The sequence below is a fragment of the Silurus aristotelis genome (genome assembly GCF_946808225.1).
Source record: "Silurus aristotelis genome assembly, chromosome: 2".
Lineage (NCBI taxonomy): Eukaryota > Metazoa > Chordata > Actinopteri > Siluriformes > Siluridae > Silurus > Silurus aristotelis.
The window spans coordinates 36762803-36773953 of NC_139575.1; the positions used below are offsets into that span (position 1 = coordinate 36762803).

The 11151-nt window shown below is 39.1% G+C and overlaps 1 protein-coding gene across 1 annotated transcript; it reads right to left on the reverse strand.

The window, feature by feature from the left end:
* Positions 1 to 3448: 3448 nt before the first annotated feature.
* On the reverse strand, positions 3449 to 10888 carry chrna1 (cholinergic receptor, nicotinic, alpha 1 (muscle)). The gene is made up of 9 exons (XM_083561096.1): positions 10712 to 10888; positions 8007 to 8161; positions 6857 to 6901; positions 6149 to 6258; positions 5738 to 5933; positions 4770 to 5007; positions 4433 to 4656; positions 4117 to 4356; positions 3449 to 3878 (listed from the first exon to the last, which is right to left on the reverse strand). Exons 1-9 carry the CDS (start codon positions 10764 to 10766, stop codon positions 3750 to 3752), a joined length of 1392 nt encoding a protein of 463 aa, XP_083417222.1. The 5' UTR covers positions 10767 to 10888; the 3' UTR covers positions 3449 to 3749.
* Positions 10889 to 11151: the final 263 nt, after the last annotated feature.

An 11151-nucleotide genomic window follows, 5' to 3' on the forward strand; every position in this document is an offset into this window, starting at 1 on the left:
TGTCCCATATCAAGTCTCTGTGATTGACATAGTTTCATCAGCAACAACTTCTCATGAATATCATCATTAAATTTGCATATATATGAATATATAAATATAATTATGTAAATTGGCTGCTATTCTAATAAATCTTCTGCAGCAGAGGTAGCTCCTGGTTTTCCTTTCCTGGGACGTCCTCGTGAGAGCCTGTTTTAGTGTAACGTTTGATGATTTTGGAGTCTGCACTTTGGGATTTATTTAAAGTTCTTGAAACTTTTCAGCTTAACTGACCTTCATTTCTTAAAATAATGATGGAGTGACTTTTCTCTTTTCTAAGTGTTTCTTTCCATAATATAGATTTTTTGAATGTTGAACATAAAAATATCCGATCCAATTTAGCTATTCGTATATACCGTTTAGGCATCTCTGCTCTAGTCTTCTCCCTGGTGGACACTCTACAAGATGTACGCTACGTGTTCAAAAGTATACGGACAGTTGATCATCACACCAGTGTGAACGGCCGAGTCCTGATCCAGTCTCTTTGCTGTTACAGTAACTTTCACTCTTCTTCTGTTTATTCAGATATAAAAGAACCAGTGAGATCAGCTGATGCTGAATGACGACGTTGGTCTGGGGATGAGGACTGAGGTCTGGGGTTCAGTCTGTGATCCAGCTCATCCTGAAGGTGTACAGTAAGGTTGAGGAGGTCAAGGTTCTGTGCAGAAACCTCCGCTTGTTCCACTTCAACCCTAATACCGCATGGAATGGAAATGTTTTGTGGACCAGAGAATCATCAAGCTGGAACAGAATTGGGCCTCCAGTGAAGGGGAACTGTATTATATATATATATATATATATATATATATATATATATATATATATATATATATATATATATATATATATATATATATATATATATATATACACCATATTGCCAAAAGTATTGGGTCACTTGGTCACCCAATTCGCACTTATATTTCCATCCACTCTTCTGGGAAGATGTTCCACTAGATTTTGTTGTGTGCTTATGTATATTTGTGTTCATCAGCCACAAGGGTATTACGAAAGGCAGGGTACTGATGTAGGTGAGGTGAGGAGACCTGGGGTGCAGTCAGCGTTCACATGAGATCAGAGCTCTATAGCAGGCTACTCAAGATCTTCCTCTCCAAAGCATGTAAACCAGATCTTCAAGGAGCTCACTTTGTGCACAGGGGCATTGCCATGCTGGAACAGGTTTGGGTTTCCAAGTTCAAGTGAATGCGAAATTCACTTATTTTATTATAGTGCATCTGAATACGTCCTATGCAGTTGAGTGGCAGTTTGGAAAAGAACCACATATAGCAGGTGAGTTCAGTTTAACCAAGCATTTATTCCAAATTGAAAAAGAACAAACAAATAATTTTATAAAACATTCAAAAAAACATTTCATATTGAATGTGTTTGGTGATACAATCAAACACACTGCACAAAATGTTATTTATCCAGATATAGGAAATGATTCCTTCTGTTAACCTGGTAACCGCTAAAGGAAAGTTCCTGCAGTCATACGTTTCTCTGAAAACGTTTCTCACGTGACACGTTGTATATAAAATCAAAAAATCAAACATATTCAATAAATGTTGAAGTATGTCAGAGGACAAAATCAGACACACTTTATACCTATTATTAAAAACAAGAAAGCAATGTGGAAGTCATGGTGGTCATTTCGAAAAAATCCTCACAAGCTGGAAAAAAAAAAACGAAAACACACTTTCAAGTCTGCATTAAAAACATGACCTGGATAAAATCAAGTTGTCATGTGGAAAACGAAAAGCAACAAGTCCAGCACACTCAGTGGAAAGTTTCATTATGGAGTGTAACTGTGTTTGATTCTATGACATTCAACCCCACTCATGACAATTCGAAATCCCACCATTGTCCTATTTAACTGGACTGTGCTCCTGCTAATGAGTACAGTTTTTGTTAAAAATGTAATAAAAACATTACAAATGCATACATGCAAACTGGCAAACAAGTCAGAAAAAGCATTAAAAAAAGATAAATCTTTCCGTATCTGCCCTTGTAAATCTTAAGGCTGTTACAAAAATGTTCATGAGGCAGCATAAAGACACAAACTTAAAGCATCATCAGTGTCTGTCACCTATAAATATTTTAACCAAAACCAGGAAACTGTTCACACGCTCGGTCAACACACAGCTCACGGTGCTTCAGGCAACTTCGCGTGCCTTTATTTCTTAGCACGGACAGATCATGTGACATATCCATGGTCATACCAATACCAAGAACTGCCAAAATAGAAACATGATACCAATAAACAATTAAAAAAAGAAATCTGCAGCATTAAAAGAACTTTCCACCCTGAAACATGTTTTGTATAGGAATATGTGCTGTGTGTTTCCATGATTCCTGTGAGAAGTTAAAGATTGTCCTGCACTGAAGTCCTAGACGACCGATTTACAAGCGAGAAATAGTCAAGACGTCGAAACGACAGGTCTTTGAATGCAATGCGTCTGTTGGTGCAGAAAGCCGGACATAATAAAGCGCCGCTGCATCAGGTGAAAATAAAAGTTCAAAACAAGAAAGAAGAAATATTATAATGCATGGCCTTTTAGGACTTAAAAAAAAAATGAAAGAAATTTTTAAAAATAAAGAAATTGAATAATGAGTCGTCCTTTACCTAAAAATCGCAATTTTTGCGCCCGATTGGGACGAACGCCTTTTTATCTGTACATTCATGTTCAATCAATTCAACACACCAGCATGTTCATAACGCACTACAGAGACATCAGTATTTAAAAACCGAGCTGAACTCATTTTATTCTTCTTTACATGTGATAATTGTAATGCTGCTGATGGTAACCTGGAAAAACTATTTGGGTTCTGTCCAATCCAGAAATTGTCCATTCGCAGGTTTATGATCATGTTTTTTTTTCCTGACTACAACAATCGGTCCAATTTACTGGAGTCTCACAGCCTAGATATATATATATATATATATATATATATATATATATATATATATATATATATATATATATATATATATATATACAGCTGCCTGTTCAGTAAAGTACAATTGTAGCTGTGAAAAAAATTCTGTTTTGTGGAAATGTTAGGCTTTTGTTTTCTGATTGCCCAACTAATCTCTGGGAACTTTGATCGTAACCCGTTTGTTCCTTTTCGAGTCAAAAATACACATTTTTGGGACTTTTTTGAAGAGAAAAAATGGTTTAGTATGTTTTAAAAAATGTTTTTATTTCCTCTATTCACTATACTGCGTGTTTATATGTGAAGGATTTGTTTGTTCTCTTCTTCTGGTTAGTGCTCGTTCTGGATTTTGCAAAATATAATAGAATTTACAATAATATAATATGAATAATCATAAATATATATATATATATATATATATATATATATATATATATATATATATATATATATATATATATACTAATTTAAAAAAATTCAAATATGAGAAACATTTCAACGAAAGAGATCTCACGAATGTCAGCACAAATGAAATCGTTAAAAAACGACTGATTCAAATTCACGAGGTTCAGGATGGATTTTCTTTCTTTCCGACCTGTAAAAAAAATCATTATGGCACGGTATCTGAGCTTTCAGCAGTAAACAAGGCGTCTTCAGAATCGAGCACCAGGCAGACTTCGTTACTAAATCAGCCCAGCAGGGAGCTGTGTGATGGACGTTCCGAGCTAAACTCCAGTCCCTGGCTTCACTTCAGGCCTCCCCGGTCGTTCTCCCGTTGTTTACAGCATGTTGAGCTCAAAGAGGCGTCCGGCGAAGACTCCCGCCGTGCCGATGATACACACAGCCATGAAGACGCAAAGCAGAATGTGATCCAGGACCATGGCGACAAACTTCCACTCCTCAGCAGCCTGTGGGAGACGGGGGGATTAGGAATGAACCAGAGATCGTTGAAAGAGAAAAAGCTGTAGAGGAGAGGACGACTTTTGGCATGGTTCTGAACAAGGGAACTTCCAATGAAGTCTAGTTGAGTCTAAAATTAAAAAATCTGGCGGGGAAAAAATCCCAAAAAGGAGAAGAAGAAGGAGAGGAAACGTGCAAAAACGATACATCAACAGAGATAATGAGGAACAGAAAGATTTCTCTTACGTTATTGAACACTTCGTCGCTCCTCATGGTCTCAGCGATGTATTTGACGCCCTCAATGGCGCTCTGCACCTCCGGGTTTTTGGTGAGGGGTGACTGGAAGGTAACGGAGGTGGGAGCGGGTTTTCCTGAGATGTCTGAGATGTCGAAGTCGGCGCGAGAAAGCCGCCTGTCTTTGCGCTCCTGAGACGGCCGCTTCATGGAGGAGAAGAACATGAAGTTCGGAATTGTGTCGATGAAGATCTGTGGCACAGAGAGAGAGAACACTCAGGTTCGAGTTTGAGAAAAAAAGTAATTATCTGAATCTCTGTATAGATACCTTGCGGACCCAAGGAGACATTGTGTGTGTGCTGGGCGAGCGGTGGTGCGTATTGATGACGATGACGGTGATGATGATGGAGGCAATGACGAGGATCATGGTGAACAGCATGTATTTGCCGATGAGTGGGACGGCGCTGGAGGTGGACGGGATCAGCTCGACGATCACCAGGAGGAACACGGTGAGAGACAGCAGGACAGAGATACTAAGGGTCATCTTCTCACCTACACACACACACACACACACACACACACACACACACACACACACGCAATTGAGCACTATTTAGCTAAAATTAGATGTTTAAGTTCATACATACACCAGTACACAGGGCTACCAGAATCGGTGGGCAGGTAGAAGACGAGGCCCGTGAGGAAGGAGAAGAGCATGCAGGGTATGATGACATTCACGATGAAGTACAGCGGCAGTCTCAGCATCAGGAAGTGATAGGTGATGTCCAGATATGGCGTGTCTGGGCAACATGCATAATAAACCCAGTGTTTCCAGCTGCGGTAGTCCTTCATCACCCACTCGCCGCTCTCCATGAAGTTACTGAGGTCTGGACGATCGCTGTCCTACACATACAGAGAAACACACCAGGTTTTTTGCATGTTCTTGGGACAAAATGGTGTGAATAAAGAATTTAAAAAATCAAACTGTACATGAATTTTTGTTTAAGTTCTTTGAATCAGCACTTTGAGTCAGATCTTGGAGACAGATTTTTAAATTAGCTCTTTAAGTCAGGTCTTTGAATCAGCTCATTGATTTGGCACATAGAGTCAACTCTCTGGAATGAATTTTTGAGTCACCTCTTTGGAACGGATCTTTAAGGCAGCTTATTGAGTCAGCACTTTGAGTCAGCTCTCTGAGTTAGCTTATTAAATCAGATCTTTAAATTCAGCTCTCTGAGACAGATCTCTAAATCATTTCTTTGAATCAAATATTTTGGTCAGATCTTTGGGTCAGATCTTTGGGTCAGCTTTTTAAGTTAGATCTTTGAGTCAGCTCTTTGGAAAGGATCTTTAAGGCAGCACTTTGAGTCGGCTCTTTGAGTCAGCTCTTTGATTTGGTTCTTTGAGTCAGCAATTTGAGTCAGATCTTTGGGTCAGTTAATTGAATCTAATCTTTGTGTCAGCTCTTTGGGTTGAATCTTTGATCAGATCTTTGGATCAGCCTTTCAAGTAAACTCTGTTTTCCACAACTGTTTGTTTGCATTAAAGGTGAGGTGCCTGTTTATCTTTAGTTCTGTGTGTGTGTGTGTGTGTGTGTGTGTGTGTGTGTGTGTGTGTGTGTGTGTGTGTGTACCGGGTTGATGACAACCAGGTTGCCGTCGTAGGTCCATATGCCGAGCTTTATGCTGCAGTTCTGCAGGTCAAAAGGGAAGTAAACGACAACAATCTCACAGTAGCTCTTAAAGATGGCCGGAGGATTCCACGTGATCAAACCAGTGTACTCCAGCAAGACCTTCGTCTTGTGCACAATGGCAAAGTCTCCATCAGCACTGCAACACACAATCACACACAATCGCACACAAACACCCAACGTACATGCGCATTTAACAGTGCACTCAATTATCACAGGTCGTAAATAATAACACAATGTCAACACACACCATGTAGTCATTTTATGAATAAAATATTCGTAAGAAATATAACAAGTTCAGACACGATTTAATCCTAATCTTTGAGAGTCTACAGCAGCGTATCACAACCGTACTTGTTATAAAGTACTAAATCTGGTTTCCAGATGTCGGTGGAGGGAATTCGAATTTTCTTGATGCCCCCGTAGTCGTCCGGATTCCACTTCAGATTCACATCCTTCCATTGCTTAATGAAAAAAAAAGGAAATGATAACAGTGATGCACTTCGCATTATTCACTACAAATCAATACATTTCTGTCTCGCTGCCAAATGGTGAGGTTCTGGAGAATCATTCAGATCTTTTACTCATTGATTTGTTCAGCTTTGTAAAGACGGGCGACGGGTTTCATTGTATGTCCTATAAAATACATATAAATAAAATAAAAAAGAGAAAGTTTGATGGTTAAATGTTGCCTGTTTGTAATGGCACTAGAAACTTCTTTCCCAAATGTTGAATAAACACGTCTTTTACACAAGTCCCTGTGACACACTTTACTACAGAAGCAACATCAAGTGCGTCATCAACCTGTGTTTGGTTTTGCCTTTTAATCTTCTCCTGCTTCTGAGAAACAGATGATTTATTATCGTCTATTATCTATCATCAGCCTGCGGTACTGACCACGTGGCTTTCGACTTCTCTGATCTCGATAACGTCTGAAGGAGAAACTACAGCATCCAACAGCCAAATCCTGAGTGTAACATGATAAGAATTGGGTTCAGATTCAGGGATGAATCTTAAGGATGAATCAGGGACTTTCAGGAGGACGCAGAAAGAGACACAGACCTGCTTGACACGCACATTACTGGTGACGATCTGATTGACTTCATCCTGTGGGTGAAGAAAGACAGAAATGTGTCAATGTGATTGTATGATAGGTGAGACAGTAAAAAAGAGAATGAGAAAGACAGAGTGAATCCAGATGTAGAGCATTAAATGTCTTTTCTAGGGAAAAAATCCAAAGCCTTGAAGAAATATGGAACCATGGTAGAAAATAAAACATTTTGAATGGTCATGCAGATGTTTGGAGGTACTTGAGGTAAAGATTTAGTTTTCATTGTTTTTTTTAGAGACAAAACTAGGATGGATATTTTAATCAGATCTTTGGGTTAGATCTTTCAACCAGTCCTTTAGGTTGGATATTTGAGTCAGGTATTTGAGTCAGCTCCTCTCTTTGGAACATATCTCTGTGTTGAATCTTTGATCGGATTTTTGGATCAGATTTTTAAGCCAACTCTGTTTTCCACAACTGAACAGTTTTGCACATCCTTTAGGGTAAAGATTTTGGTTTTATAGGATTTTTTTAACTTGGTTGGATACTTGAGTCAGCTTTATAAGTCAGCTCTATAAATAAGCTGTTTGAGTCAGCACTTTGAGACATAAATTTAAGTCAGCAATTTGAGTTATTTGGGTCGGATCCCTGAGTCAGCTCTTCGGGTCAGCTTCTGAGTTGACGCTTTGTGTTGGATCAGACTTTCAAGTCAACTCTCTTTTCCACATCTAAACTCTTTGGTCAGTTGTTACCGCTAAACGTTCGCACACCTTTTAAGGTAAAAATTTTGGTTTCATAGAGTATTTTTTTAGGAACAAAACTCAAATTCATCATTTAACAATTCTGAAAGTTTTTCCAAAAAAAAAAAAGAAATCAACATTGTTCCATGCGTCATGTTCGCTCTTTAGAAATTCTGCATCTCGCTAATGTGGACTTTCATGATAAAAATGTGGATGGCATTTTAATGCCTCCAGAACTATGAGGGACATTCAAGTCTAACCAGGATTTTTTATTTTCCCGGTATAAAAATGGATGCTAGCATGGCGGTAGTACATGCAGTACTAAGTGGCTAGCGTGTCCTATATCTGATGGGCGGGACACATGTCGCAGGCCAGTCCTGAAACCTTTGCGTTACGAATTTATGCATAAGAATTGCCGAGTTACCACACTGATGAGCTGGATGAGCTGCAGCCCGACCGTCACCACCACGGCGTCGTTGAAATGGCTGACGGGCCGAACCACCTTGTTGTAGCCGTTAAACAGATTCTTGATCAGTCTGGTCTCATCAGCAGAGCACTGACCTGGACCTGGGCCTAGACCTATACACATACACAAATAGTTTGAGTTACTCTGAGGCAACACCACTATCCAGCAGAAGAAAACACACACACTTGGGAGGGGGATTAGTTCTGATGACATAGACAGACAACTGCACATGACACATCTAAACACACACCATCTGAGCTGCTGAAGGATATGTCCTGACACATCACGCACACACAATGCATAACAAGCGAATCAGATCAGCATTATAACATCAGTTCTAATAACATCATGTTCTAATGGCTCTACGTAAACGAATATCATCCCATATCAGTGGTGCACAAAGTACACAAACCATGTAGTCGAGTTAAAGTAAAGATTCACTCGATAAAATGTGACTCCAGTAAAAGTAAAACGTCTCCCTTTAAACTTTCACTTGAGTAAAATCATAGTATGCAAAGTACGATGATTTATTCTGGCTCTAATGTTCCTATTATGATTTTTGTCACAAGATTTTTTGCTCAATCAACTGTGAAAAGACTCGAATGTGACTCTCAGCACACTGATCTATTAATCGAATGATATTAATCAGTCTAACACTGATTGAGTTCTATTACGATGATCATCAGCCCAAACCTTCTTTTCAACTACTTCAAAAAACGGCACGTCACGTGTGTTGTGGCGAATTCGAGTCTGGAGTTTCTTCATCATTTGTTCCTCTTTAAATGTTCTGATGTTAAACTGATGCTGAACTGTATGTTGGTGATCAGTAGATACACCAAGCGCCAATCAGAACGAGTTTAAAACGGAGCGTGCGCTCGATCCTGATTGGTGACTCGCTGCGTTTTTGACAAATTTTTTAACGACTGATTTTGAATAATGGAGTAAAAATTTGACTTTGAAATGTAATGAAGTTACAGTAATGTAGTGAAGTTACAGTAATGTAGTGAAGTCTTCTCGAATACTCCAGTAAATACAGATACGTGAAAAAAGCGACGTAACTGCAGTAACGAATTACATTTACTTCGTTCCTCTCCACCACTGCACCATATATGGAGATGAAATGTAATCACTCTGTCTGTCCCTGGTTAACTCAGGATACCTCAAGATTGTATAGTGAATCTGAGAACATTTCTATATGAAGAAGAGTCCTGAACACCTCACTGATGGACCAAGAGTGAAACATTTTACATATTGCATTCCTGCAGTTTTTTCACACACGTAGTTGTTTTTTTTGTTTTTTTTATATAAAACCTCCTCACATGCGTACTGTCCTCTGTAGGATGCTCTTGGACTCTTGGAAAGAGTCTGAGACACTTTTTAAGCTTCTTGGGTTCTTTCAGAATCTGGTGTATTCATACTCTGTTTAAATCAATTACTCCAAATCACAACTTTTAATATTCCACTTCTAAACCGGTATGATAGTTCACATTCATAGCATACAATTCGGATTAAATATCCTACATTTGAGTGGGGGTGGGGTGGGGGTACATTTGCATGCCACTGTAGGGTGTAAGAAGGCATCTGGAAATGAGTCGGTGCTTTTTCCGGAAGCATGTTGATGTGTATAATGTACCAGCAGTATGTTCATTTATCCACTAAATAAAATGAATTTGGAAACACTTTGGAAATTTTTCAGATTCTCTCAACTTTTCTTGCCATTGATTAAACAAAATATCTCGCATTATTGACACAGTCATCATGTGAACTTCTGGAGGTATTTGGATTATGTAACTTTAATAGTTTAGAAGTGGGGGAAAAGGTGGTACTTTGAAGAAAACCACCCAATTTGTCCTCACAACCATGTCCTTTAGGGTTTACATTTACGTTGTTTGGTAGATGCGCTTATCAAGATCCAGATCCAGATCCATTACATCCGAGCAGTTGAGGGTTAAGTCCCTTTTTTGGAACCTCTTGGCAGCTGGGTGGTGCTGGGATTTGAACTTGTGACCTTCTGATCCAGAGTCAAATGCTTTAAACACTAAGCTGCCACTTCCTCATAAATACAAATAAAAATGGGTTCATTTTAATGAAATGAGGACCTGAAAAGCTGAAAACTCCCAAATGACGAAGGAGCCGAAGTGACAGAAGAACCGGCGACCAGAATTAGAAACATGAAGCACGCAACAAACGTGCACCTGTCGATGAAATGCGCATACCGGCACGTTCCTGCGATTCCTCAGCCACTAGGGGGCGGCCTTTCAAAAAATTTGCCTAGAATTCTTGTGTTAGTTATGTGTCGTGTCTCATTGACTTTTGTTGTATTGCAATTAAAAAAAAGACGTGTCCAAATAAATCTGGAATGGTAATAATGGGTTAATGTGTATGTATCAACATACACATTGTTTATGTTATTTATGTTTATGTTGTGTATGTTTATGTTAGAACAAAAACTCTCTTTTAACCCTGGCACAAAAAATTTAGGCACAACAATTGACATTTCTAAGAGCATTGCAAAAACATTTCCTCATAAATATCTTCAAATCTGGAACTCACATACCCACATCTTCACTTGATACTATGCATCTACCAGCATTGATATTAAACAAGCAATTCGTTTCTCACTCAGCAGCTCAATCCTCCAACAGGAACCAGACAGAACTCACCGACTAGAAGAACTGAAATCCAGGTGAGCAGAAAGACTCCTGGGCTGATCATCATCTCCAGACTGTGGTTAAAGGATTCAATGCAAAGCTGATCAGACTGACATTTAAGCAAAATGCTTCAGTGTTTTGTGTATGTGTGTGTGTATGTGTGTGTGTGTGTGTACTATTGTTGAAAGCACGAGCAGAACAGCTGCTGGCTCTCAGAGCTAAAACACTGACCTCATGCTGATACAAATAAACAGCTGCAAGTTCCTGAAGATAAGCGACGAGACCCCAAAGTTTTCAAGCTTCCAGAAACAGGCTTATTTTTAGACTTGGGTTCATTTCACAGATCATTTTGTGAGTGTTGTGTTGAAAAACATGTACAATGTCAGTGTGTTTATGTCCTGAATCCGGTGTGTAAATGAAAAGCTGAGGTGAGAAGAAAATGGATCATGTGT

Coding starts and splice junctions, on each gene's coding strand:
- chrna1 (XM_083561096.1), bottom strand. CDS start 10,766: ATGATGATCAGCCCAGGAGTCTTTCTGCTCACCTGGATTTCAGTTCTT. Junction 8,162..10,711: donor GATTTCAGTTCTTCTAGTCG/GTGAGTTCTGTC, acceptor GTATGTGTATAG/GTCTAGGCCCAGGTCCAGGT. Junction 4,357..4,432: donor TGTCTCCTTGGGTCCGCAAG/GTATCTATACAG, acceptor TCTGTGCCACAG/ATCTTCATCGACACAATTCC.